The 27993-nt window shown below is 37.2% G+C and overlaps 2 protein-coding genes and 1 long non-coding RNA gene across 5 annotated transcripts in view; 1 reads left to right on the forward strand and 2 right to left on the reverse strand.

The window, feature by feature from the left end:
• The window catches only part of LOC100649175 (ankyrin repeat and SAM domain-containing protein 1A), an 83327-nt gene extending 63320 nt beyond the window's left edge, over window positions 1–20007 (reverse strand). For both annotated transcript variants that reach the window (XM_012309477.3, XM_012309476.3), the window contains exons 1-5: window positions 19898–20007; window positions 7632–7712; window positions 7023–7179; window positions 5985–6130; window positions 5562–5684 (exon numbers count right to left, since the gene is read on the reverse strand). In XM_012309477.3, the coding sequence (XP_012164867.1) occupies window positions 5562–5684; window positions 5985–6130; window positions 7023–7179; window positions 7632–7712; window positions 19898–20001 (611 nt within the window). In that variant the 5' untranslated portion in view covers window positions 20002–20007. The remainder of the gene's footprint in view (window positions 1–5561; window positions 5685–5984; window positions 6131–7022; window positions 7180–7631; window positions 7713–19897) is intronic.
• LOC100649294 (transmembrane 7 superfamily member 3) lies at window positions 9062–27991 on the forward strand. 2 transcript variants are annotated; one of them, XM_048406612.1, is made up of 8 exons: window positions 9062–9356; window positions 21521–21859; window positions 23620–23888; window positions 25006–25177; window positions 25406–25546; window positions 25998–26147; window positions 27042–27302; window positions 27640–27991. In XM_048406612.1, the coding sequence occupies exons 2-8, from the start codon at window positions 21574–21576 to the stop codon at window positions 27747–27749; spliced, it is 1389 nt and encodes a 462-aa protein (XP_048262569.1). In that variant the 5' UTR covers window positions 9062–9356; window positions 21521–21573; the 3' UTR covers window positions 27750–27991. The 2 variants fall into 2 exon arrangements, with proteins under 2 accessions (XP_048262569.1, XP_003396038.1); XM_003395990.4 differs by lacking the exon at window positions 9062–9356 and adding an exon at window positions 20278–20480.
• On the reverse strand, window positions 22408–23594 carry LOC125385279. The gene is made up of 3 exons (XR_007224354.1): window positions 23325–23594; window positions 23071–23174; window positions 22408–22947 (listed from the first exon to the last, which is right to left on the reverse strand). It is a non-coding gene; the product is annotated as an uncharacterized LOC125385279 (long non-coding RNA).
• Window positions 27992–27993: the final 2 nt, after the last annotated feature.

Below are 27993 nucleotides of genomic sequence, written 5' to 3' on the forward strand. Positions count from 1 at the left end.
CTTGAACGCGGTGTCTCGTTGACACACGATCGCGGCACTTGGAGTGCGTGAATAGTCGCGTGAACACCACGCGTGTACGTACACACGAACACTCGTTGTGAAACTGTACACCGCGTGCGACTCGCGAGCGCGTGCCACGCGCGCTGTATACACTATGGTGTATTTATCACGCGGCTGTATTCCACTATGGCAAGTGCGATCAGGAACAGAATATCAAGGGACGTGTGAACAACGCATATTGCTCGGTTTTGGCAAACTGTTTACGTAAATGAGATTTTGTAGGGAAACTTTCGAAACAAAGTACAATAGACGATAGAAAGAAGGTGTTGGAATTTTCAAGATATCGTGTTCATTTCTTTTTATTATTTTTTATTTTTGAGAAATATGCGTCATACGGTTTCAATAATTGGTAGTATGCTAGTATTAATTATCTTTTTATGTTTTGAGGAAGAAAATTAATACAGTTATAACTTTAGTTACAAATTAATATATTCTTCCTTCTAAGAAAGTTAAAATTAATAAAATTCTAGTAGCCTCAACACGCAGTCAACAGAAGTTTATCGATTGCAGTATTTCAAACAAAAATTCCTATTATTCCATAGTTACGAAGGAGATCAACATTTCATATAAACTGATCATTTGATGTAAAATGTAAGCTGATCATTTAACATATATTTTATAGTTCGTTTATCTGACGTATTTAATCAGAAACGGTATCACTGTAGCTGGTAATATTCTGTGAACGTGTTAAAGTAATTATATAATAACATGTTCTAAAACATAACATAACATAATAACAAGTCTATAAAATTTCTCATAACTTTGACTAATCTGATAAGTAATTGTATCGTTAAGTCCAAGCGATTTCATTAATCCAAATAAGACCTTAAAATTAATATACAGAATAATATATATCTTTAGAAACCTGTCATGTGCTTTCCATGAAAATACGGCCAATAAAGTTCGTCTAACCAATCATTCGATATATACATATTTCGGTTTCGATATCGCGGAATCTGGATGGACAACAGGAGTCGAGAATGGCTAGAGGGGCACAGATTGAGCGGTTTCCACCAGAGAATGGGGGAAAGGGTAGAAAAGAGGAGGATGGCGCATCGCTAGCGACGGAAAATGCATTCATCGGACTGTGTATCGCGACGCGATCGCATTATAAGCGGCTAGCGCCAGTTAAAGCGATTACCGGCAGCAAGGCTGCATAGAAAAACCGACGTTATACCCGATTACAATATGACTGCCGTTTCGCGGCGATTCACGATCGGCGAACGAACGATTTTCGATCGAGCCACGCGTGCACCCGTACCCAGCCGTTCCATCCTACGCTCGTCCAACAACGTCGATTATTTTAAAGGCTTACCAGCCGGATTATGGACGTGACGCCGCTATGTTAAATGAGAATGAATTGGCCGAGCAAAGCGTTAAATACCATTCCCTTCCCCGCTCTTGCAGTCCTCTGTTTCCCGATGCTGGAAACGAACGATGCGACAATGGTTCTTTGGTTGTTTGAGGGGCTTGAAGACGAAGGTGTGTTTTGAAACGATTTAAAGAAATTGTAGAGAGAAATCGTGTTGATTGTAAGAGGTTTTGCTGTGACTGTTTGCAGCCGGTGATACATATTGAGAAGTAAAATTCTAGAAAGTAAAATTGTGGATGAAGGATGGAAGGGGATAGAAAGGTGTTTCAACTTTCTAGTTCAATATGAAATAAACAACATGATTAAATAATTAAAAATGAAGTGACTCGTGTCAAGATACATGTAAAACATGATACATAATTTCTGAAATACACAGTATTATTTAAGAACTATAATATTATTCTTCGCTTCAAAAACCTTTTTACCTCAAATCCATCTGAACGCAATATTAAAAATACGTAAATATTCAGAGAAATATGTAAAAAAAAAAATAACGTTCACACTTCAATTTTTTTGTAATTTTTTACCGATTACTACCATGTCAATTTTACACAAATATTTCCCTTGATACCTCCACCAAACGTTATTTACAACTGCTTGGATATTTTAAATCAACGAACGGTTCGCCGACAGACTGGAAATAATAAACCAGGCGCATCGCATCCAGCTCTTCGAAATATAACGCGAAATATAACAAGAAAAAAAAAATTATATATATTTATATATGTATACTATAAATGAATGTATATGGTTTAACATACGTGCAAATAGCCAGAATTCGAAGAATTGTTTCGAGCCTGTGCCGAAATTCATTTTCGTTATTTAATTGTACAACATCGGTGTAACCGATTATCCGGTTAATCTTGCATCATCCGATTGAACGATTCAATTAATCAAATAACGAAGGCTCGTGCTTACAATATCGTTTATTTAACTCAACATTTTTGCCGTGCGAAGCAACAATCACCAATTATTTGTGTAAATGCTAGTAAATCGATCGGACGTTGGCATGGGAAGCTCTCTCGTCGAATATTTCGGCGACTATTTTTCTTTATAGCGGCCGCCATTGTACGCCATTGCGAAATATAACGCGAATCCTCCGGTCTCGTTCGCGGAACCACGTTTCACCGTCACACGCCATCCCCTATCGCTTATTTTTGACATCCCTCTCTCTTTCTCTCGCTCCAATAAATCGCTCGCTGTCACACAATTTACGGTTTCGAAATTCACGCTTTGTCAAAAATACCTGTCCCATGTGTACCCTTTCGAAATTTGCTCTGGAAATGCCAACATATGGGACTGCAAAGTGAAAGAGAGAGACAGTAGTATTTATGGAAAATTGGTCGTATAAGGGAATATTTGATATTGTTTTCTTTCCTTTTTTTCCTATCTCACGTGCAGTAAAATTGAAACACAATTTTTTCGTTTTTAATATCGCTCTGAATATACGCGTCTATTCGTTTTTATATATATATATATATATAACAAATACGTTTAATTCTTTGCGAATCGAGTCAAATATATTTTACCTCGATTAATCTGTATTATTAAAAGCAGATAATAATTTGTTCATTATATTGTTTAATCATTTACTTTTCTTATTGTTATAATCAATGACCTATTTGTATTAACATCACAATTGGTCCATATTATATCAGAAGCAGATAACAATTTGTTTATCATATTGCTCGATAATTTGTTTCTCATATTACCGTAGTCAATGACCTATCTGTATTGGCATATTTTTATTTAATGATGCTTTATTCTCTCCTCCGAATAGAATGTTTTTCCACAGTCCACGTATAATAATCTTCCAACCCATCCAGAAAAGCATCACTATATTATTCGCACATATAATTTTAACACTCAGACTCGTAATGGCAAATGCTACTATATCACTCCCAAACATTATACATTCATGTAAAATTCCAATTACTCCTATATACTATATTACGCCTAAAAAGTGATCAAAACATCTAAATTTCCACTTACATACTAAATCACGCACCAATTACTATCCATCAACGTTCTCTCTCATTGTTCACCGTGCGAGCGCTATGGAGCCACGATATATCCCTTCAAAAGGGAACAACGCGTGAGTGTTGGTGCGGTTATCGAAGCGTCAGAACACCTTGGCGCATAAAGGGGCATTAAACATGCCGCGATCGAGTCGGTCCGGAGGGGGAGAGGCGAGCAATCGCGGTTCAGCCGCGCAAACGTCGAACGATCTAGGTCGATACGTTTCGAAGGTAATGATTAATACGATCCTCGTAATCGAGAGGGCGGTCAGCAACGCTCACGGACAGGCAGAGTGCTATCGGTCTCCGCGAATGTATTCGATCGGAGATTCGCTCGAACGAGGAACGAGAGACCGATCGGTAGGGTGGTAATATAGGACGTGTGTAACCAGGAGAGGGTTGCGACGGATCATGGCAGTTGGAGGACGTACATACATATCGTATTCGACGGGATTACGCAACGCGGTGCTCTCTGATTGGCTCTAATGGGCAACGCTGCAAATGGCTCGACATCGTTATGGTTAGCTGAAACGAGTCCATTGTTGTTTCTAGATACAATGCAAGGGCTACATTACTCGGTAATTAGCGCGAACGATTTCAGGGGAAAAGCGTTCTCGCGAATGGAATTCTAGAAGGTGGAACGTTATGTTTCAGAGTTGGAAGAAGCGACATACTAGGAGGAAGTCTTTAGTCGATTTCTTCTCCGCTAATGTTGCACTTTCACAAGTTTTGTTGGTTATTTTGAGCCTTTTTTTAGTTCTTGGAGTTGAGAGATGCATTGGTTCGTTCTTCATTGGTATGTACATTTCGAGAAATATTACAAAAATTGTTTGAAGAATATAAAGATTCGTAAATAGAGAGTTTCGTAAGGAACTGATTAGGAGTAAGGAGTGATTATAATATTATGAACCGAGTTCTATGAAAATTTCCGATTAAGAACTGTGTTTCGTTCATATCGAGTAGTTTGGGTCGATACTTAATGACCTGCGAAATATTTGATAACTGTTTTAGATAAATTGATCATATAATAGGAGCGATGACATATTCGCAATTACGAGATACGTGTTCCAATTTCAGATACGTCCATTGTTTCCATCAAAATAAACTTAATTTATTGGAGATACTCTAACAAGATTAATCACAGACAACTAGTTACGACCAATTTATACGATATTATCTATAATAGAACATACAATCAGTATTTTCTAAAAATGATAACTTTGATATTAATAAACTATAAAACTAATAAAAAATAATAATTAATTGACGATAATAGTCGTCTATCCCAAGGTATACACACAGTGGTTAAAAAGATCATGATGTTTTGTCGCTCATATAGTATTGTCTAAAGTAGAAACGTGTACGAACAATTACAATTGAGAGTTCCTTCTTTGAGTGTCATACATCAGGCGCAAATTAATCGTGCGATGCGTGTACGCGTTCAGAAACTGTACATGTGTATGAGGTCCGGCAGGGTTCCACGAATCATGAATAATCTAGTAACGATCCTGATCTGCAATGCAATATAAAATAGATTTCATGGACAGCGGCTGTAAACGCTTGCACTCACGCTTGCTACCCTCGCATGTTGATCAAACGTCGTGCGACGATCATCGACTCAGCTTGATTAAATAAAGAGAGCGTGTTACTTTTGAACGATTCTGTTTAGTTATTGGATGAGTTACCATTCGCAGCTCAACTTGAGACTGGCAATATCAAATAGAATTTTAGCTGGCGTTTTTATAAAATAAACGCAAGAATTCCGATGATGAGATATACTGTGAAGTTTTTAATGGGAACAAATACCTATATTGAATTTTTCTTCCTTTTTTAATAATTTATACTTTTCTATATATTATATATATTTTTTATACGCATATGTATTCTACGTACATATTCTTTCCTTTCTATTATTCTATTCCATATACGTTATTTATGTTTTAAAATATTATTAACTATATTAATATTTAATATTATTATTATACTGCTTAAAACCATTAGGGAATCATTATAAAGAAGTTGAATTGGTATTTATTTATGAAAATTATGTAATTTCAGCAAATATCATAGCTATGAGAAACATAAAAAAATACATGTTCACAGAGACTCACCTATGACCATTTCGCGAGGCTAGATGCAGCGGTGTGTGAGGAAAAATCACCGATGAGGAAGAATTCCGAAGGGGCACGATCAGCTCTGGATACGTACTAACGAGCAATTGCACGGTTTCCAATCTATAAAAGATAATTAATTTTACAGAAGAAGCACAAAGCCAATTAGCAGCGTCATCGATTATTCATTTAGGACGATCGATAATATGCGAGCAGTTTCTGAAAACCAGTTCCAAAACTGCTCGATTTTGAAGCGAACTACCATTTGATAGAGTCAAAATTATAAAGCAACTTCTAACATAGACAAAAGTACAAAATAAGTAGAAAGAATACATGGAAATACAAATAAAGGGAACAAAAATATGTGCAAATAAAAGAAGAGAAGGGGGAAAAAAGGAGGAAAAAATCGTACGTGCAATTTACCTGCCATATTGCGCGGCGAGATCCAGCGCGGATTCTCCCCGGCTGTTGCGGATGCTGGGGTCGCATCCGTATTGCAACAGCTGTGCCACCACTTCCGTGTGCCCATACTGTGCCGCACAGTGCAACGCCGTCTCGTTGTCCTTCGTCTGCGATCATACAAAGCCGGTATTTCGAGTTAACGGATACACTTTGTTTCGATTGCTGGCATTAGAGCGTTCCAACTCAAAATAGCACGGTTACGTAAAATTACTGACGAACAGAAGGAAAGGTAGATCTATTTGTATTGGAACGAGCGATCAGATTTTTATCGGACAAAAACGAAGCTTAACACAGATATTAGATTGCGTACGATTTCGTGATCGGTATGAATGGAATTAATACGCTATTGGAAATTTATTATTTAGGAAAGTACAAGAATCTGTTTGATACGTTTAAGAAGCATTTTTTGAAATAAATAGCGAAACAGTAGTAAAATATCAGTGTAATGAGAAAGAAATTATATTTCTGGTAAAATGGGGAAATAAATTTTCTGCAATTCTCAGATACAGTGAAGTAAACAAGTAACTGAGACTATGCGGGTGAATTTAAAGCATGATGTATGTAAATTCAAACTATAATTTCGTTATGTTGCGAAGAAATGGTTAATCAAAATTACTTTATAAAACACACGAACAAGTGATTTTTGCTACAAAATTTTTCACTATATTCAAATAAAAGAAAATTTCGTTTCGCAGAACTAACGTCAAAGGCTTATTCAAGGAATTCAAAATGTCTCGGGAACGCACAGAATTTCTGCGCTATTCACTGAACAACGAACGAAAATTAATTTCTAAAAGAAACTACATAAATTCCGCAGTCGAATACTTCAATAAAAGAGACATGAAATTCCATCCTCTTCCGTGATCGATATAGCGTAAACCAATAATTTATCTACATCACATATTATAATTCATACGAAATAAGATATCGTAGCATGATTGCCAAATGAAATTAGATAAAAAAAATTAAAAGAAATAGCAGAAGAATAAATTTACTGACCGTAAGATTTACTTTAGGTACCGAGGGTCCTTGGGTAAGAATTAACCGCACGATTTCAGCGTCGCCCGCCCAAGCTGCCAAATGAAGCGGCGAAGAGCCTTTAGCGTCGACGACGTTAGTGGAAGCCTCATATTGGAGCAATAACTTTACCACCTCCCTAAAGATGAAAGCGTTTCCCCGAATTATCGTTAGAATGTATGTGACATCGATTAATTGCCGATCGAAAGGAATATTTATTAGAAACACGAGCTAACACAACATATACACGTATGTGTAAATTATACCCGTATATTATCAGTCAAAAGTTTGGAATCATGTAAAATAAGTTCCAGAAAATCAAAAAATGTTTTAAGTGTTATCTTACAATTCTGATATTTTGGAACATTTTTTTGGTAAAAACTGTTATTAAGCAAAAGATATTATGTATTAATATTTTGTAAAATTACTTTTGAATTGATAATGAAATTAGTAGATGATTCAATGTAGACATAATTGGAGAAGTTACTTCAAATTTTTAGTCGATATTGTATGTCGATGGAATTTTCATGAAATTAATTTTAATTTTAATTTTGCCAAATCAAATTTTATTGAAACATTATTGGAACATACTTGTGTCCGTTCAAAGCTGCATGGTGAAGAGCAGAATATCCACTGGCGTCTTGCACGTTAGCCCCCGGACCCCGTCGTAAACTGTAAATAAATGAAACAGTTTTGTTATGAAACATAGTAATTTCTTTGCTTTACACAACGTAACAGTTTATGATGATTTCGACTTGACATATATAAATTAGAAAAACTTTGACGTTGAATAATTTGATGTTATTATCAACGTTATTAATAATACGTTCTTATCGACTCACAGGAAGTTGTGACAGATACGTAATGATTCATTATTAAAAGATCACAGTCATGCAAATTATCGTCATTCGAAGACTGTGTTCATATTTGATTCCTATTACTCATATATCAATACTAAAACTAAAGATTATTTCTAGATTTCATCGAAAAGTAAATGTCTCCTCATATAAAATTTTGATCTAAAAAATAAATGTGCCTCAAAATCCATCAACCACGCACCACGTACTAGACTTCTTGTTGAAGCTAACTTAAGTACCACAAAACTTTTCGGACACCTATTATCACAAAAGATTGTCACAATAACAACATAAACACCATACTTTATCATTATACTGTAAAATTCTATTCCTTAAAACTCGTCGTCGATAGTTCACTGAGAAGCAGCTCGCGTGCTACCACATTATTCTAATTCTACCTCACAAATCCTCTCATAAGATATCACATTGCAAATACCAAAGTCTCAGTGAAATCTCTAAGTCCCAGCAGGCTGACGTAGAAACCAGGCTGACATCCAAGCTCTAGCCTTAGAAACTCTTTTATCCCAGAATCCCAACCAAAATTTAACCTAACAACACTATACGAGCCTCTCGGGGGACGTTATCCGAAAACAAGTCTCGATATTACGTTATTTGATGCGACTGTTCGAAGCAACCCCGATTGTCAGGGTACGGTGGCAAGCGCCAGGGTAACGATCATCGAGCAGCGGCCGGGACCCATTTCCGCAATTAGGAATTCATGTTTACTGCCGGTAACTAATACCCGGCGGCGATACGAGCTCGCAGAGGCAAAGAATCGAGCACTCCGCGCCAACGAGTCACCGTATCGCAGAGCGCAGACAGAGTTAGGTTGCACAATGGGCCTCGCGGACAGGAACAGGTTCGCTAATGAAGCTTCCTGCATCCAACACATGTTCTCATTACTGGCCTTTGTTGCGTTCGTGGTGAGATAAACGTCCGCCACGTTTTGCCCTGGCGCAAACACAATGTAAACGCGTCTTTGGATCCCCTTGGGACCAGTGCGACACCTTCTTTTTCGCACTTTTCTTCCCTGCGTTCACTTTTCTGGATCGCTGCTTCTTTGTTGTTAGCATGGTACGATCGCGAAAAGATGATAGTCGAGCAGTTTCTCGTTATCCCGTGTTCTCTTCTCTTAAGTGGATTTGATTAGCGCCGCTGCAGGCTTGGTCATTCAGTCACCGCGCCCCCTTCGAAGCGTTGAGAGCCGCACGATCAAAGCCGATCGAATTGACCGGATTGGATGAACGGTTGTGACGAGACCAGCCGCAAAACGGCGATCGGGATAAGAAAGGGAAGAATTGTTCATTGTCGTTTGATCTCTGACTTTTTTTCGTGTCCGGAAGGATTCGCGAGACAGTGATAGTTGTCAGTGACAGCTTGGAAGTTGTTATACGTATGTTTCTAATTACGAATGATGTTAGAGCATTTGTAGTTTGAGCATATGTATTTGCTACTTTTTGTAAGTAATGTATTACGGTACTATAAATTTTACATGTATGAAATTATTTTTCATTGAGTATTAGGAAATCTTGATATTAAATTTCTAATAAGTATCTGAGGTATTAATTAACGCTACGAGGATCACGGTTGAGATTTGACAGATACATATAAAATCTGTTAATAGTACTGGTAATTCTATATTTTTTACGCGGTTAATAATCAGGTAGATAACTCTAAAAAATATTTACCCATTAGCTAAACAACCTCGCAGCATTATTTTGAAAAAAAATATATAAATAAAATCAAATCGGTGGATTTCAGCAAACGTTGAAAAATACACTATTTGTGGGATTTCGAGAGAATCGGCGCTACGGAAAGACAACGTAAGGGAACGCAATATTTATCTAGCTCGATTAATACACATCATAAACGCGAGCAACCGTATTTGCTCAGTTCTCGTGCAATTCCGATATGAAGATAGACTCGTAAAAATATGTATGTTTACCCTCGTCCTTCGAACTGTCACACACATAACTCTTGTATCGATATTAGAACCTCTCTACGTCACTATCGATATTAAATGACGTTTTTGCCGTACAAATAAAACGCGAATAAAATTCAGAATCACGTTACGTAATATCCATTCAATAATGACCACAACTTCCGACGATTTTTCAACTTCTAGTTTATATTCCAAATATTTCAACGACCTTATAGATTGGACAAACGAATTAAAACACAGATGACAAAGACTCGGTTAATTCTAGGTCAATTACATTTACAGTAGCTCGTACGAAAATATTCGAACGCTTGCAAAAATCTTTTACGAATGTATTATGCGTTTTATATATTTTTAAATTTCATATATTCCATACAGTTGAAAAGTTTTCTGTCAGTTATTCGCTTTGTCGTTATAAAATGAAATAGTTGATGCTCGTGGCGATAATGACTCGGTCTCTGCCGAACGGAGGTTAAGCGATTCTGTTAAACTTTCGATGAACTGATTATCTGATTTGCAAAGATACAATTGCCGAGTGTTGTAACAATAAACAATGGCTAATAACGGTTCTTAGCGAGCGATGTAGACCGATATCGAGGGTTTGTTGGAAATTGTCCTTCGCAAATATTCAGTAAGCTCAGCGATGTTTATCGAAGCGATAGAATGTCAACAGGCGTGCTTACAACACGATAAAAATTGCACGAATAAATGCGCGAAAACAGCCGTCACCGGTGACGATTTTACTCTAGGCGGTGCAAACAGTTACATATATCCAAAAAAATATTAAAATCAGTGGTGCAAAAGTACTTGAAAAATGTACCTATTAATTTCAATTTCGTATATTTTGAATATTATAGATGGATAAAAAAACGTATTGAATGTAGATAAAATTGAAATACGAATAAGTTTAATAAATATACAATTTATGTTTATTTGAGATAGAAGAGAAGTAACGATTCTGAATAGATAGGTATGTATACCCTATTTCTTATCTTACACTTCTATCTGGGATTACATAATGATAAAAAGCTTCTTTTCATTTTTAATGCGGTGATTCAAATCTATGACAAGGCGCAAAAGATAAGAGATCTTTCAATTACTGTAGTAGAAACAAACAAAAATACTGTCTTAAGGAAATAACCTCTAACCGGAATAAAGATTCTCAAGAAGTAACCCTAATATATGAATTCCTTAATACGCAAAAAATGGAGCAAACTGGAGCTGATGAATAACATTTTAATGTGTGCTTAATCTGCCTATATCATTTAATCTATTCCTGACCCTAAATTCACATATATATAGTTCAACATGGTTATAAAATACAATTAAAAAAGATAAAGATCAAAAATAGGGATACAATCGCCAACTAGTTGTATCAGTTATTAACAACAGCTATCAATATTTGTGTATATTCACATTAATATATTCTACATTTTGCACAAATCATTAATGATATTTATATCAGATATAGAATTCAAATCAGGAATAAGCATGTAAATTAAATTGAACGTAACGTGATCGAAATCCAATACAGTCTGCTGTCGTTACCCATGATCCAGCGATACCAGTTCATGATTAAACGATATTCAACCTGAACAAGACAGAGCAGCGACAAAAACAAAAGAACCGGTCATTATTGTCATCGTTTTCTTCGCCTTCGAACAATTTCATTCCGATTCCCCACGACAAGGCATCGCAGGAAAACTTCCAGTTGGATTTGCCTCATTAACAGGAACGCGCGTTCTGAATCGACGTTTACGTCGCCGAGGCTGGATCAAAGCATCGCATTCAGTTTACCCAAAACAATTACCGCGGGCCGAAGGCCTTTTCTCTGCGGAGGCGCGCGGGGCAGATCAAAGGCAGCCTCCTGGCCGCCGCTGTCGTCGTCGTGGTCGTCATTAAGCAGCGAGACGTCATTAAGCTTTCGGGATAGCGGCACTTTAAATCATCGGCACGCGACGCTTATGTTCATAGGAGGATCGTTCAAGGCATTCGCCACTCGGCAAGGGCAGGCAGCTTACCCGCCACTCGACGAGAGGCCTCTAATCCATTGTAACTAAAGATCAAAAACGAGAGAAACTGTCGATTTTGCCCAACGCAAACTCGCCCTCGACAGAGTCAGAGTCGGGACTCGTTTGTTCTGACGACTCGCAAGCAAAACCGAGAGAGTCAAGTGGCGGGGGCGGCCACCAGGATTCCGGTGGGGCGGCAAGAAAAAGAAACGAACACTCAAGGGTTACGCGAGTGCGCCTCGCAACGCTTGGAAGTTCGAGGAGCTTTTGGCCGAACCAGAAGAATAGGAAAGAGCTAACGCAGAGAGGAGGACGGCACGTGTTGAATTTCCCTCTTTCTTTCTTGCCACCCCCTTTTTCATTCCGTCCGTTTCTCACCCCTCCCTCGCCCCTCCTCTCTGTTCCCGTGTCCGCCTCCGCCACCGCCGACGACTAAGTCCTCTCGCTTGCGCCTTTCTCGCTCTCTTCTGCGGACAGAGCCGCGCGTATTTATTTTCCGCGCCCTAACAACGGGACGGGGGTGGTAGCCGGCTCTCTTCAAGCCGAGTACACACGGAGAAACGACGTAACCCCGACGAACGCGTGTATATGCACGCCGGAATACCAACTCAGCCGTAGCTTGTACTCATATGTATGCATCAGCGTGCGTGTACATAGTAGAGGACGTTTCAGTTGTAGCGGCCAGCATAAAGATAAGATATGGATAAGAATGATAAAAGAAATAATATTTGTTCTTAATGAGGTTTCTTGAAATCAAAGAGACGCGAGGACGAGTGACTTATAATGTATGGAATTGACTGTTGCCATTTTTATGAAATTTCAATAAAAATTTAAATAAACAATTAAATGAGCCATACAGAAGTCATATTGATCAGTTTAGATTCTAAGATACTCAAATATTGATTGCTACAAACAGTTTGTTGTTGGATCTCTTCTTTCACAGTAAAGAATAATGTGCATTAGGCAATCGAATAGATTGTAGAACGTAGGTTGCTTCGAATAAATTATAATTACCTAACGCTTTGCGAAGCTTTTGCTTAGAAATTTGCTCGTTATTGGACACGGTGCTTACATATTTTCTTACATACCGTGTATACCTTTCAAAATATAATAACTACGAAAAATGAAATTAAATTTAAGCGCAAACTATTAAAGATCATTCGCTTAGAGAAACAGATCTTAGACCCTTACTATTCTAAGCTTAAATAACATCTAGCTTTAGAAACACCCTATACAAATGTATACGCAAGCACTGTCGGAATGGCCACGCTCGTCTTCCCGTGTCTCTCTCATGTTAGACCAGCCGGGAACGTTTGACTCTTCCTTTCTTTTAGCCAGCCCCTTCTCTCTTTCTCGAACTCTCTCTAGTTGCTTCAGCGAGCCACGAACTCCGTTCTTCCTCGTCTGTCGCACCCTCGACGCCGACTCGCTTGCCCCATTCATCGAGTTTATCCGCTTGCCCAAGTTCCTTAATTAAACCCTGAAGATTGTCTGCAAAAAGGACATCGCCCAGTGCCCTCGACGTCTATGAACATTACGAATTGGACAACGAGGGGACATGAAAGATACAGATAGGTAGCAGGGGCGTGCGGAACCTCGAATGAAAGCACCGTTGCACCGTCTGTCAAGCATCTATAATGGCAATTTCTTGCCGGTTTTAATCAAGACGCCGAACGATCAACGACAAAAATGGCCCGTTTCCTGGGATAATTGTAGTGGACGTTTTTGCCCGACGACCCCAGACAAATGGAACACGTGTCGGAGAATCGTAAATGCCGATCGAAGGACGTGGGAATCCTATAGACTAGACTGTGAACCTTCTTGGGATCAAATTATTTTCTGACAGATTGCTATAGTTATTTTTAGCTGAAGATCTTTAGCACACCAATTATATATTAAGCTATTTATAATTGTTATAGAAAGGTTGGAAAAGGGTGCTGATAAGTTTGAGTGTGTGAGTTACTAACATGGAACAATGGTTAACAAACGCTAATATCGCGTTAACGCTATGATCGATAGTTTCTATTCACATTGACGTCAAAAGTTAACAAAATGATTAGCGAAGTGATTCTTATGTATGTAGGAAATATGGGTAACTATGAATATTTGATCAGTCTAAAGATGAAAATGAAAAAGTGCATAAATGGATAAGTAAATGTATATACTGTGTGCTAATATGTAGTTAGCACTCGTGCGGCGCTAGTGTCGCGTCATTGATCGTCACAGTGTTAACGAAGCTTAAGTGGTCACTGCAGTTGGAACTAGATGACCTGTGCTAGGAAGAATATTGAAGATAAACGATTTAAAGTTTCATGATTGCAGTAGGATATCGTATTGTAGCAGAGATTTGCTCTCAGTTGAATGTTTAAATGTTTAACTCATTTTGTAATTTATTCAATATCCGTAGTGGTAAATGTCCCCATTCTTTTCTTTTTTCTGTTTGTTAACGTCTCATTTTCACAATGTGAAATGATAAAATGCGAAATACGGGATATCACAAATGAGTAATAAGTCCTACAATTGAAAAGATGATTCCGCAGCAAGTGTACGTAACGTGAAATAATATTTTTCTATGCGCGGTCTTTGTTTCCAAGAAAGTCGAGTTTGAATATACGTTGAGATGCGCACTTGACTTACAATAAACCACGACCTTATGAATGTCCCTCGAGACTTCCATTGTATTTAGATGCAAAGCGAGCAGAATTTGTAGCGTAGGAATGTAGCATACAATACATGTCAAACATTAAAATAACTTTTGTCGAGATATAATTTTATCATTCAACAATCTTTTTTCATAAAACAAACACGTTTCATATAACATAAATCTCAAGTAACGTCTCTTCAAGCAACAATCTCTTCAAGTAACGAAATATACCATTTGAATTTTTAAGCAGAAATTTTATTTCATAGTTTTTTAATTTATCTCTACCACAAAATCAATTCATATTGTCTTGCAACATTTATTTATTATTATCAAGGACAGATTAATTGTTATGCGATTGAAAATGCAAAATTCTATCATAAAAAATGTAAATAATATTTTAAGATATCAGAAACGAAAGATATTAGGATAATTTTTCTAATGTAGCATTCACTTTTAAAAAATATTGATAGGCACTAATAATAGGATCATTACGATTGTATTAACTGGGATTATAAAAGATTAACGAACAAGAACAGTAACATCTAAAACGAAATAGCGGTTGATATCATTGAATTATGCCGTTTTCCCCGCTAATCGACAATCAGAGACCGAGTAATATCAAGGGATAAGTGGACTTCTATGGTAATAAGTTCTTTCGGTTCCACGGATGGGGCTGTGAACGCGCCTTCAAGTCGGAAGAAGAGAGTACAGAGGAGGAAGTCTAGGGGAATCGACCGAGGCTGATTGAAACATGAACGAAAAGTACGAACTAAAAAGAAAAAGAATAAATATACGAACAGAAGAAATGAAAAAAGGAAAAGAAGACACTTGACAAAAATCATAAAATAAGAAAGAAAGAAAGAAAGAAATTCTTTCACAAAGGAGGTATCATAGAATAAAATTTCAAAGAGACACGATAATAAAGAAAAAGAACACCGAGAGCAAAAAAATAGATCGCACCAAACTAAGGAAAAAGAAATGAGAATTACAAAAGAATTCAATGGACAAGACAACGAGGGTGCAATAATGTAAAAGGGAATGTCCGTACATATGTGAGACAGTGTTGAACAGGGAATAATCGAAAACAAGAAAAAGAGCACATACGTGACACAGAAGAGGAAATAAGAAGAGAAGCCAGACGACAAAGAGAGAAACAGTAGACACAGGGGCCAAAATGTAGCGAGGGTGAAGACACGCGAGGGCTGTTAGAGCATCAATCGATAAATTCCTCCGACGTGGAAGAGGGGCTACGATACGTGCTGATGTCGCGAAAAGGTCCTTCCTCGCAAACACTCCAAGTGTCACTCCGGAAAGGTGAGAGAAAAAGAGCGGGGAGGCGAAACTCTCTTCTACTTGCACTTTATGCAGTTTCGCACCCCTCAAGGGAAAAACGGTGGATCTCTGTCTCTCTATATATCTTTCTCTGTCTCTTAAAGAGAGGATCGTCCATCGATCCATGATAGAAACGAATATACAAGGGAGATATCCTCGTCGTGAGAGACTGCCTTGTCTGTCGACTAATTATCCCCTCGTCGATCGTTTAACGCACCGATTCCTCCTTCCGGAGGAGTGGAGAACGAACAAAACATTACAACGATATCGGTCGAGTATAATAGAATCGAGTACTCTCTGCTCAGTAATTCGAAAATTTGATACGATTTTAGAAAGGCAACAACGAATCTGATATGAATAGAGACGAAGATCTTAGACGATCATAGACGAATTTGAATTAACCGCCCTTGTGTCGTGACGTGGATAACCTAGTTACAAGGTTCGACGTACGAGAAAATTGAGAAATTGACCTATATGGTGAGTCAAGAGAGAGTAGATAACATGGATATTAGTTTAAAGTGGAATTTTCGGAGGCTTGAAAGTTGGAAAATAGAGTTTCAGTATATTTTAATAAAATAACCTCAATTGATTGATGATTTTCAAAGATTACATTTCAGTAAGTTAATCTCATGACAAAGATACAATATCGTTTGAATGTAAATTTTTCATATTTTATATTGTACGAGTTTTTTGAAGCATAAACGCATAGCTAAAAATTCAGCCTAAATTCCATACCGTAACATTCATCCTGGGGATGAAATAAATGAAAACAAGACCGTTGAAATCTTTATTACCTCGAAATCGTCGAAGGGGCTTTATCAGATCCGCGGTCATAAATTGAAAAGCAAGTTTCTCGGTGGCAGGGATTCCGAGGCGGGCCAACGGTGTGCCCAAGAGACATCAAAGAGAGGCGAAGTTATCGCGGCCGGGCGATGACGTTAAAAGTTCTGGTCCGCGGGAGACCAAGTCGCCGAAGGCGATGTTTCTATCGAAGGGAAGCCCTTCCCGTGGCCTCCGGGGGCCGTGATTAAAATTATTGCCCGACCCAAAGCCAACACGCCGTGCAAACAAAGGATAAACACATTCGCGGGCACCGGTACACTATAAGTGGTACGATTAGCATCGCAAAATGTTTCTCGTTTGTCCCGTGAGTGTCGCTAGTATCGCGGAGTAGCACGCGCGCGGGATGCACAAGCGCGTTTTATATTGCTTTCCTGTGATCTCTTGAAGCGTCAGAGAGGGAACAAAAGATAAAAGAAGACAAGAGAGGCGAAATGAAGCAGGAGAACAGAAACTATAGGAGAGAAAGGGTAAAGAGCTTTGGTGGAGAAAGTTGCCGTGGGCGAGCTTTGTAGTTATGGACAAGTTGCACGACTGCGACTGGTGACGAGCAAAAGGGGCAATTTGTTAGAAAAGGAGCCAAGAAGCGCTTTCGTCGTGATACATTTAGGACTCTGAGCTTGATCCCGACATTCTGTCCTTTTCTCGCCCGATTCGTCGCGTCTTCTCTCGTAGGGAAAAAGAGTGGGAGAAGTGCTTCTTCCCTTCTATTCCTTTCCACTCTATCCCCTCTCTGAACCGTCACCCTTCTCTTTCTCTTTCGCCCCGGAAGGTTTTTACTCCGTGACAATCGGTGTTAAAATGCGTGAATGCACTCGAAACACGCACGCCTGCTTCTACAGGAGCACGCGGCAGAGACCTCTCGAAAACAAACGGTGGTTTCTCTCGTCCCGTAGCCAACGTGACTTAATTAATGAAAGCGTGCGCGAGAAGCATCGACAAAGTCGTCTTTGTCGAGAAGTTCGCGGCACTGGGTCAATACAGACCGCCGCGCCGACCGACCGTTTCGATTAATCGCGCCCCCTACTCATTGATCTGCTTCGACCCGTCGATCGGGTATCAGGTCAGGCAAAGGAATCTATTACGATTCCAAATTCGATTGAGTCCGGAGAGCTCGCGATTAGAGAAGTTGACAGTGATTTGTCGAGCGAGTCGATTACATTCCTGGGTGAATTAATTCGCGAGTTACGTGGAACTGGTTTGTTAGCAGTTACGAGCACGTGCACGGTTATTTAGATGGCGGTTTTTTAAGCCGAGACAGACTAACTAGGAAGGATGACTAAGTTATTAGACCGACTGTTTTTTACACTGAAACGAGATGAACATGGGACTCACTGTTCTCGTGCAGCAGTTATTACGTACATGGAACGCATTAGTCTCTTAGAGAAATGCTTGCCAACGTTATATTGTAGAAAAATCGTATATATATTTTTCAAAACCGATAATAAAAGAAATTAAATTTATTTGAATTTAGGAAATTTTATATAAATAGAATTATATATTTGATATAATATATTACAACCTGTTCTATTTACAGAAGTATAATTCAAAATAATATTACAAGTTCAAATTATTAGTTTTTTAAACGTCCATATTCCTTCGCGAACACATATATACCATATGTACCTTTATCTGTACTTCTTTATCTAATATAAGCTCCTTTTAGTTTTATTTAATCTATTATCGACTGCACAGATTGTTTTTTCAAATATTTATCTAACATAACTGTCTAATATTAGAAAAGCAGTTTTCCATGTTGCTTTTTCAGTATATCCCCTATTAATCTCTAAATCCAATTAACGCAACCACGGAGCAAAGTTCACAAAGGTTATTTCCTTAGGCATCAAAGAATAAGGACAAAAATATTCGAGCTCAGTCGCGCCATCTTCACCGATCTATCACGACGAGGTTATCATTGACCCTTGAAAATAAATGAGTACCCAAATAAGCCTGTTTATCTGCTCCCATAAATAGAAAGTAGCAGGATCCGATAAGTCGGAAGGAAACGTAGTTACGTACTTCCAGACTCAGAAGCACAGATCGATCTTTCGTTTTCTCGTCGGTTTTATCTCGTTAATCTAATTAACTGTTACCGCGTAAATTAACAACAAGCCGTCTTTAAATGAAACGTTAAAGGAATTGCGCGTCTAGCCGCTAAAACGTTCGCTACGAATTTTAATAATTGATAGTGAACTCAGGGTTGTGCGTCCATGTCGTAACGCATCTTGGCACGTATCGTCGTACACACAGCGAACGCGTCGGCAGGGTGATTCATGGTCACGGTGAAATCATGAATAATCACTGGACAATATCGTGGGTAACACGCGTATACGGGAGCATTATTCTACTCTACAGATATTCAGAGCAAAACTGATTACGCTCGGTAAAATTATGATGCCCGCGTTTAGTTCCACGCGGCGATTGTATAATATGTTACAGGGAAAATGCTGGATTATTAAGCGTTGCGCGGTAAAAAGGTAGCTCAGGGGATACGGGAATTCGTGTTCGAACGACGGCTGTTGCAGTTTTTATAAAACACACACAGTGATTCCAATTACGGACCACGAAACACGAAATTAGTCGTCTATTAAAAATATATCACACTATCGGTGAAAGACGTGTAGAGGATAATTACAATGTTAAAAAAAATGAAAGAAGAGGAAGGGGAAAAAGATAATAATAACAATACAGCACCGTTGGTTGTAATAAGGTTCGTTCGCTTAATTAATATGAAAACTATCGAACGGAACAGATTCCCGGTATTAACGGTACAAACGGCGGGACACGCTCCACGAGTTTCTCTCTGGCAAACTGTCGGAATTAATTGGAAAAATGCAGCGATCAATCGAGCGTAGGTAATTTAACGCAGGTACCGGTACGTGTAATGACTCGTCCACATCCGTTTATGCCCAAAACACAGTTATCTGTACTCGATTAATTGAGCAAACACGGAAGTGCTCGAAGAATCGGATGAAAGGAAACAATCGGAAGTACAGTCAATACCGTATAAACACTTTATCATCGAAGCACGAATGATCAGTAGCTGCAATTCGAAAAGAACGTGGACACGTAACACTAATCTCTCGATGAATTGACAGACATCGAGGCAATTTTTCATATAATTGAGGCAACACAGTGTATACGAAATCAAAGGTATCGCATGAAACACGTTATAGAATGCATAAACGGGAAAAGAAGCAAGGAAAAGCAAAGTCTGGTACGGTGACACCCACCTTGCCAGTGGACCACTCCTCTTCGCTCGTTGACCCAAAATCTTCTCGACCACGGTGACATTTCCGCTTCTCGCTGCCTCCAGCAGCTCCTGGTCCTTCCCCATGGTCCATTTACACTGTAATCAAAGTCTGGTGTTCACTTGCACACTTGTCAATTTCTGTTTTTACTATGATTACTCGCGTTTCATTGATCCAGCGTGGCCATCTTGGGCCGACTGCGTCGCCACCTTGCGGTCACTTCGCGAAATAACCACGACACACGGTAGCGCGACAGAGAAGAGAATACTCGGGCAGACTATGATTGGCTATTCGAGAGCAAGACAGAACGACGGTAGCCGAGACTCGAAGTATACCGTGCTCAGGCATGTAGCCGACTGTCAAGTACCAGCTGTTGCGCCGTACTGATTTTCCGTGGCTTCACGCCGACTCGGCTTTGCGGCAATTTAATCGAATAAGTGTGTCACGCGGCTCGTAACTCTGATCGACATGAACCGCACTTTTGTCGGAGAGCTGTTAATCTTTCTGTTACTCGCCATTGGCAGCTTAGCTAGGGAAAAATCATCAGATACACTATCTCTCACTGGTAAGCACACATAACCTCAAAGTACAATAGCGCGTCCTGATGATCTTTTTCGTACGTAATTCTTTAGCTGGCTGAAAACTTTCATCGTTAAACGCTGTTACAACGATTTCAAACATGAAACGAGTTAATTTCGTCGATCGTGTTTATGTTCTTCGGTAGACATGATATTTAGAGATAAAGGAATTTTAGATTGTTTTCATACAGCATAACCTTTTATGTTGATGTAAATACGGGGTTATTAATAATACTTATCTGAAATATTAAATTTTTTGTTGTCGGGGGGAGATACGAAACTATAATGGAATAAGTTAAGTTAGTTAAAAAGTATGTTGTGTGTATGGATTAAATTGTTAAAGATTGTTTTTTTAATTGTATTTTCTATTTATTGTGTAAAATTATTTAAATAGAACAATAAGATAGAACAATATATGAATAATATGAAATGTAAAGTAAGATAAAAGAGTTGAAGTAAGAAAGAAGAATGAAAGTGAGATTTTAATAAAAGTATTTTTACTTGAAGATATCTTTTTACATCATCATGTTTATTTTTAAATGTAGCTGAATATTTTAGATATATTTATCATCTTTCATCAGTACAATGTGATAAGAAATTAAATATACTTATATCTAGAAAGTGATAAATATAGTTGTACTTAGAGATAATAAAATCATCATAGTTTTTGAAAAAACATTTGCTTAATAATCAAACATACACACACACCTATATATATCGAATGAGTAACAAACTTATTTAGCATTTATATGAAATTGTACTAATTTCACTAATAGATATACACAAAAGTGTTTGTCATCCCAATTCCTTTCTGATATAAGTCAAACACATAAGAATATCAAAACTATTGCAAGAGAAATGAGCTTTTATTTATCATATGTTGCAATAAAATCTAAATCAGAATAATATTATAATTTGTTTCTCTTGGAAATAGGATTCTATAGAATTGTTTCAACGTAACATAACAAATCACTGCTACGAAGAACTAGTAGAGAAATGTAAATATAATGTATGATACATTTTACAGATGGAAGTGTATTACAGGTGAATTTAACTAATCTTCATGATTCTGTGCCATACATGAGACAAGTATCTATCAAAGCCACTAGCAATGCAACATTTAATATAAACAACATTTCCTCCAGTGCTTCTTTCATTATCTTTCAAATTCATACCTACCAACATAATGTCACGCTGTCTTATGATAAAGATTATCTTAATAAAATTTCAAATAAAAGCGTATTTGGATCAAACATTGGCCTTTTCTCTAGGCTATCCGAGAACATAGTAACGCAACTATTCGTGAAAAACGATAATGTCCACGACGTTAATGGTCTACTCGCTGTTGTTGCTTACCACAATAAAGGTGAGTACCATCGCTTGTAACGCATAAACTTGTCGGTAAGAATTATTGTTCTATTGTTTCCTATATTACAAATCTTTTAAGCTTAGCATACGCAATATTCATTGTTACGCAAATCAAATTTCAAGTATTAGGTTGTTCCAAAGGTTTCTTTCGTTTTATAAGGAAATAATAGATATAGTAGTAAAACAAAATGGGTCATATATAATTCAATAAAATTACATAAAATTAAAAATATTGTGCGTCAATTATTTCCTTATAAAACGAAATAAACTTTTGGGGCAATCTAATATACATTTATAACATAAAACTGAACGAGAATCGATAATACATAGTAGGGATCATGTTATAAACTACTGGTTCAGGTATAACACTGCAAACTCAACGTTTCAAGCAATATAAAACGATATACAGGGTGGCCAATTTACTATTGTCGTAACATTAAAACACCTTTACCTAAAAATATTTGTATAAAATATTAAAAATTAATTCAACAAATTTTAAAGGAAGAAAAATTTCAATATTTATTAATAAAGACATTTTTCAAAAGAAACGTCAATTCTGCTTTAAAATTCTTTTATACTCTCGCTACATGCCTGATTATTAATCCTATTTTACAAGATATCCAAATAATAACATTTGTTAATCCTTGTATGTTATATTTATAACTCCATTTACCCTTCCGAATTCCATGTAAATATATTTTAAAATCTGCTTTTGTCGAAATACCGACCTGTCGATGTCCTATGACCCTTATTGTTAGCATCATACACATTACTTTCTTCACGAGTGGTCACAATTCGCACATCATCAGTACGTGCACCATACTGGTGCGATACAAAGAGATTAAAAATGGCTTTCAATGGCTCTACACTCCTTAGTCCTCGTACTCGTCTATAGAGCATCACGCCACAAAGAAAAGAACGTATTCGATAAAAGCGGCCCTCACACCACGCGTTATTTTATCCTGATGTACTTGATATCCTATGTAGTACAGTTGTATTAAGTAGATTCCAATTTGGTATTTTCTTTTTATTAATAATTGACTACTTTGTGATATTTTCGTGTTCCAGCGTTTAATATTATACGGGCTGTAAAATGTAACCTGATTTTATAATATTATCTGATATTTTTCTCGTAGCCAATGTATAAAGAAATTTCTCTCATGAAATTCCTATAGGTTTACTTGCATAATATGATGAAATGATATTCACCTTATTAAAAAAGATCGGATTATAACATGTGAGAACACCTGTGTAATCTTTGTTCCTCCTTAACACCTCCACACGAATTGAAAATTATATGCGAGACCCAGATACTACAAATAACATAGTACGTATTAATAGAAATAATGTTTCTTCGTATATCGAAGATAAAATACTTTAGTAAAATTAAGTGGCATCTAAGGAAAATTAATATATTAAATATATGAATATAAAGCATATTTATCTTCATAGACTTTACATACACAAAAATTAAAAGATGTAATTAGAATCGTTAAAACCAGATGCACCGATTTTTCCTTCACTTAAAACATTTTGAACACCATTTCCAGCAACTCCAACTATCTGTTCTAATATGATCTAAAGTTGGTGGAACGTATTTCCTGCAATCGCGACCTCTAAAGTGATGATAGTTAACGGCCCAGCCTGTATATCGTCGTCTGTTCCGTTTCGCATACAGACACGAAGCGGGTTCGATAATAAATTTCCCATTGCAAAGAACGATCAATCCTGTCCATCAGTTCATTGTTCTCTCCGCAGCACCCATACCGGGTGGATGCAACTTGGAATTCAATACAGAGATCGCGCCGTACGCGAAAGTGCAGATACTCGACGCGATGGTGATCGTCGACTTCCAACCCGCCTCGGTACCGTGGAACGACAGCGTAAAGCTCACTTGCGAAAAAAACCCTGTGAAAGTCGAGATGTATCAGATATTCCTGAATGAGCAGGACTTCAGTATCAATAGTTATTTCGTGGCTATCACAAGCATGCTGACTGTTACGGATATCAAGAATAACGGAGTAAAGGTACTTACTGGAAGATTTTCAACTTCTATTCAGTGATTTATTTATTATATTGCATATATTTCTGAGACTGCAAATATGGAAGAGTTGTTCGATTTGATTCTAGGGTTTGGTTATATTGTATTGATGGAATAAATAATATTTAATCAGGAATAAATTATGTTTAAGTTGTAATCAGACTGGAAATTAATTCTATATAGCATATTCGATATTATCAATGGTGTCAAGGATTTATTTATTGCCTAAATTTTTGTGACCTACATATGAAAGTTAGTTTTTAGAAATCTCTTTTTGATTCTTATTTTTTCAATGTTTCCTTTTTATTCATTCTTTAATTTATTCATAGAGGAAAGTTCAGTGATGTACTTGTCTTCTAAGAGGATAATGTCGGTTAGCTGCATAAAAATTATGTGCGTGAAGAATCTGGACCTTTTTATGATTAACGACACAGCAACAGCAAAAATTCATGCCCAGCTGCCAATTTAGCAATCAGACTAATTCATTCGGTTGCTGTAATATGTTTGAGCGAAATTTACTTTCAAAACTTCGAAAACGTGTTTATTCCACTGGTCGAATTGTGAATAATTGCCATTTTGAATACTAGATTAGGAAGAAAAATAATTTTTCCTTCGATAAACAATATTCAATCAATGAAATTGTCTGATTTTTAATCAATCAATGCTTCAATTCTAAAACATTCACTTAAAAAGTATTCGTTTTGATTAACTGAACACTTCAATTTTTAACAATTACTTTAACTATCCACACAAACCATGTACGCAAAAGTTAGTCGATTTAAAGGACAAAATACAATTAATGGTTCAAAATAGTTTTATTAAATCGTTAAACAGAATTATACAATTTTATTATAATACTGTTGTAATTACACTTACAAATAAAGTATACTTTTGATTAATCATTAATTAGTTGATTAATCCAGCATTGTATGCCAAAAGTAACAATGAAACATGATATTAAATTATTATTATTGATAACAATTTCATGTACATAATTAATCAAACGTGCACTCACGTAATATATTCAAACATTTTCAGATATCAAATGAATGCATGTAAATCGAGGCTTACAATTCTAATGTGAAAAAAATTTTGTCCAATAGGTAGCGAATCCGGTGATCTTCTCTCCGATGAGGCGAATGTTCAGCGCGTACACCGGAGTTGGCTCCATTTACGTCGCACTGGCTACTTACGGAAACTATTCTGCGGCCTACGTGCCATCATTTTCATACGCCTGTCATCCCACAATCGATCCGGCCTCCTGTGACGTTTTACGTACATGTTTTATTACGCATACAAAAATCACATGAATAAAACATGATAAGTCCATCTTTTAATATTACTGTCACTTGGTGCCTAAAAAGGTGTATTTTGTAATTAATCAAATAGTAGTTTTACGAAGAAGAGCGTTTAACTTGTCATGTTTTCTTTTGTGCTTTTCACATATAAAAATTATTATTGGTATCGCGAGAAATAATCATTATATTTGATGCTTTCTTTCAGCCAATTTACTTTCTAAGATCATCTGCGCTTTCTGTTTCTTCGTTGGATTATTATCAATATGCTTTGGGCACCATCAACTTAAAGTCGATATGACACTGCCGGTATTTTTCACTGGAACCGTGATCGGTTACGCTGCAGTAGGTATGTATTAACAATAACATAATATATCATTCGACTTTCCCTCGAACTCCTGCTTTCTATTTTCCAACGATTAGTAAATGATATTATTAATTTTGTTTGATGAAAACTTTGCAGAACTACCATGTTAATAATTGTCCATACATCGCTTCACAAAGTAATAAAGATCTTAAAAAATTCAGCAAAAGATGACAATAAAAAGTATCAGGATTATAAACAATATTAGTTACACATCTACTATATTTTTATGTTGATTAAGTACAGGGGAAACTAAAAATAACAGGTCGTCAGAAATGACGAAAGTATAAGGTTTCTCTCTTATTAAATTTACGTAACGAAATTCCTTTGTCTACAATCCGATTCTACGATACAGAGAATTGCATTCTACAATAATCAATTTCCAAACGTAACAAGTTCATCTAATAATATAACGATCGTATCCCGTTTGTTGCAGGGGATATTTTAATCGCCATGGGAATAGGCCTGTGTTTCACGATATTCTGGTTGGCGTGCCAGTCGTACTTCTCAATTATCTTTAGCGGGATAATGTTTAACATGACGCTGGGCTTCCTCTTCGCGTGTGTCACTTACTTTCTGTCCCCGGGTACGGAAGAGGCTCCCGGAAATCCATTTCCAAACGAAAGGCCGGTAAACGTATCCGGAAATAAATGCCATATTCGTGCACGCCGTTCGAGGAAAGATCACAAGGAGTTGTAGTAAATTATAGGAAAATAATGAATCGCCGGCTTAAAAGCGGGCGAGAGGAGTAACGCGAAAAGAAAAGGGGGTGAGAGACAGAAAGAGAGATGGGGAGAGAGAGAGAGAAAGGGAAAGCTCACCGCCCCCGAAGTTAGTTGGAGTTTGGCGAAGGGATGAAGCACAGTCAGAGAGTCCCCCTGTAGCTTTTATCAATGTTGTTCGCTCATGTGGAAACTTCGTCTGCCGAATCCCCCTATGCAGCAGTAGCGGGCATTCGCGTTACCTCCTACCTTTCTCACCATAACCATCCTCCATCACTATCACATACACACGCATAGACACTTACACGATAAAAATCATCACGTAGGGAAAAGCGCACACATAGACCAACTCCCTGCGCGAACTCCCACGAACCGATCTAACCAGCTTGAAAGATTCGCATTTACCTAATTGTGTCCCTTGTATTTATTTAGCTCCGGGACCTATTTAGATTACACGGTCTATGCATGCGTAACTGCACGGAGTATCTGTCCCGATCTACCCTGTCGACAGATGATCGACTTGGTCACCCTCTCTCCGTTCACCGTGTTCGTCTTTGGCATAGTTTGATTACATTCTCCGTGGTTTATGTAATTAGCGTGAAGATATGGTTACAACGGAAAAGGTCTTGTTTTTTTATCTTTCAAAATGTTTCTATATAATAACGATAACGATAGGCGTTTGGAAATGGGATTCGTGAACTACTTTTGCAAAAATAGGTGAGTTATATAATAATGTTTATGTTTCGATGCTTTTCCAGACTCGTTTACAGTTCTGCAAAACAACTGGGTATTTTGGTCGCTGTTCATGTCCTTGGCCCTTGGTCTAAGTTTGATCATGACTATAATATTTGAATTTGGTTTTGTCATGACGTGTTCCATAATCGCATCCTTTATGGTAATCCTGCCATTAGATTATTGGATTGGTTCTGCTCTGAAATATATTATAATAAATATAATAAGAAGGATGACCGTCAAGGGTTTCAATTTAGTCACAGTCCGACCACCATTTGAAGCTAATGGTATCACATTTTATTATATATTTATACCTTACTGTTCATTACTTGAGAGTAATTACACTCTGTTCAAATTCTATTGCTTGCTCAATATCACTTTCAATTATCAATATCGCAAATAACCACTTGTATTTGTTAACTTTTAAAAAGTATACTTATATATTATATTATGCTTTAATCGTTAAGCATTTGCAACTTGCCACACTCGTTATTATGTATTCTTTTAGAAACGTTGAGCAATCAATAGAAATTTGAGATAAGCTATAATTAAAAATGTTCTTTAAATTAGTGAAGATAGTAGTTATTTCATTAAAAGTTTTTAAGCAATATGCTACCGTTTCAGATATAGCCTTGATCATATTCTGGTTATGTTTGGTGCTATATCGCACCTGGAAGCAATGGTGCAGAGTAGGTGTACTAGATCTGGCGGAAAGAACTCCATTACTTCGCTGAACATTTTTAAAAAGTCGAAAATAAAGTTTATGGCAATAGATATATATATACATACATAATGTAACAAAGCCAGTCAACTTTTCAATGTTCCATTTACAAAGTTTGTATACGAAATAAATTTCGAACGAATTTTTATATCGCGTGATTACGATTTAAGTGAAATGTAACATACTTTGGTACCTATGTGATATAATCATTACTAAATAATAATATATAATAATAAGTATGTTTATATAAATATACC

This window comes from Bombus terrestris, chromosome 6 (genome assembly GCF_910591885.1).
Source record: "Bombus terrestris chromosome 6, iyBomTerr1.2, whole genome shotgun sequence".
NCBI lineage: Eukaryota > Metazoa > Arthropoda > Insecta > Hymenoptera > Apidae > Bombus > Bombus terrestris.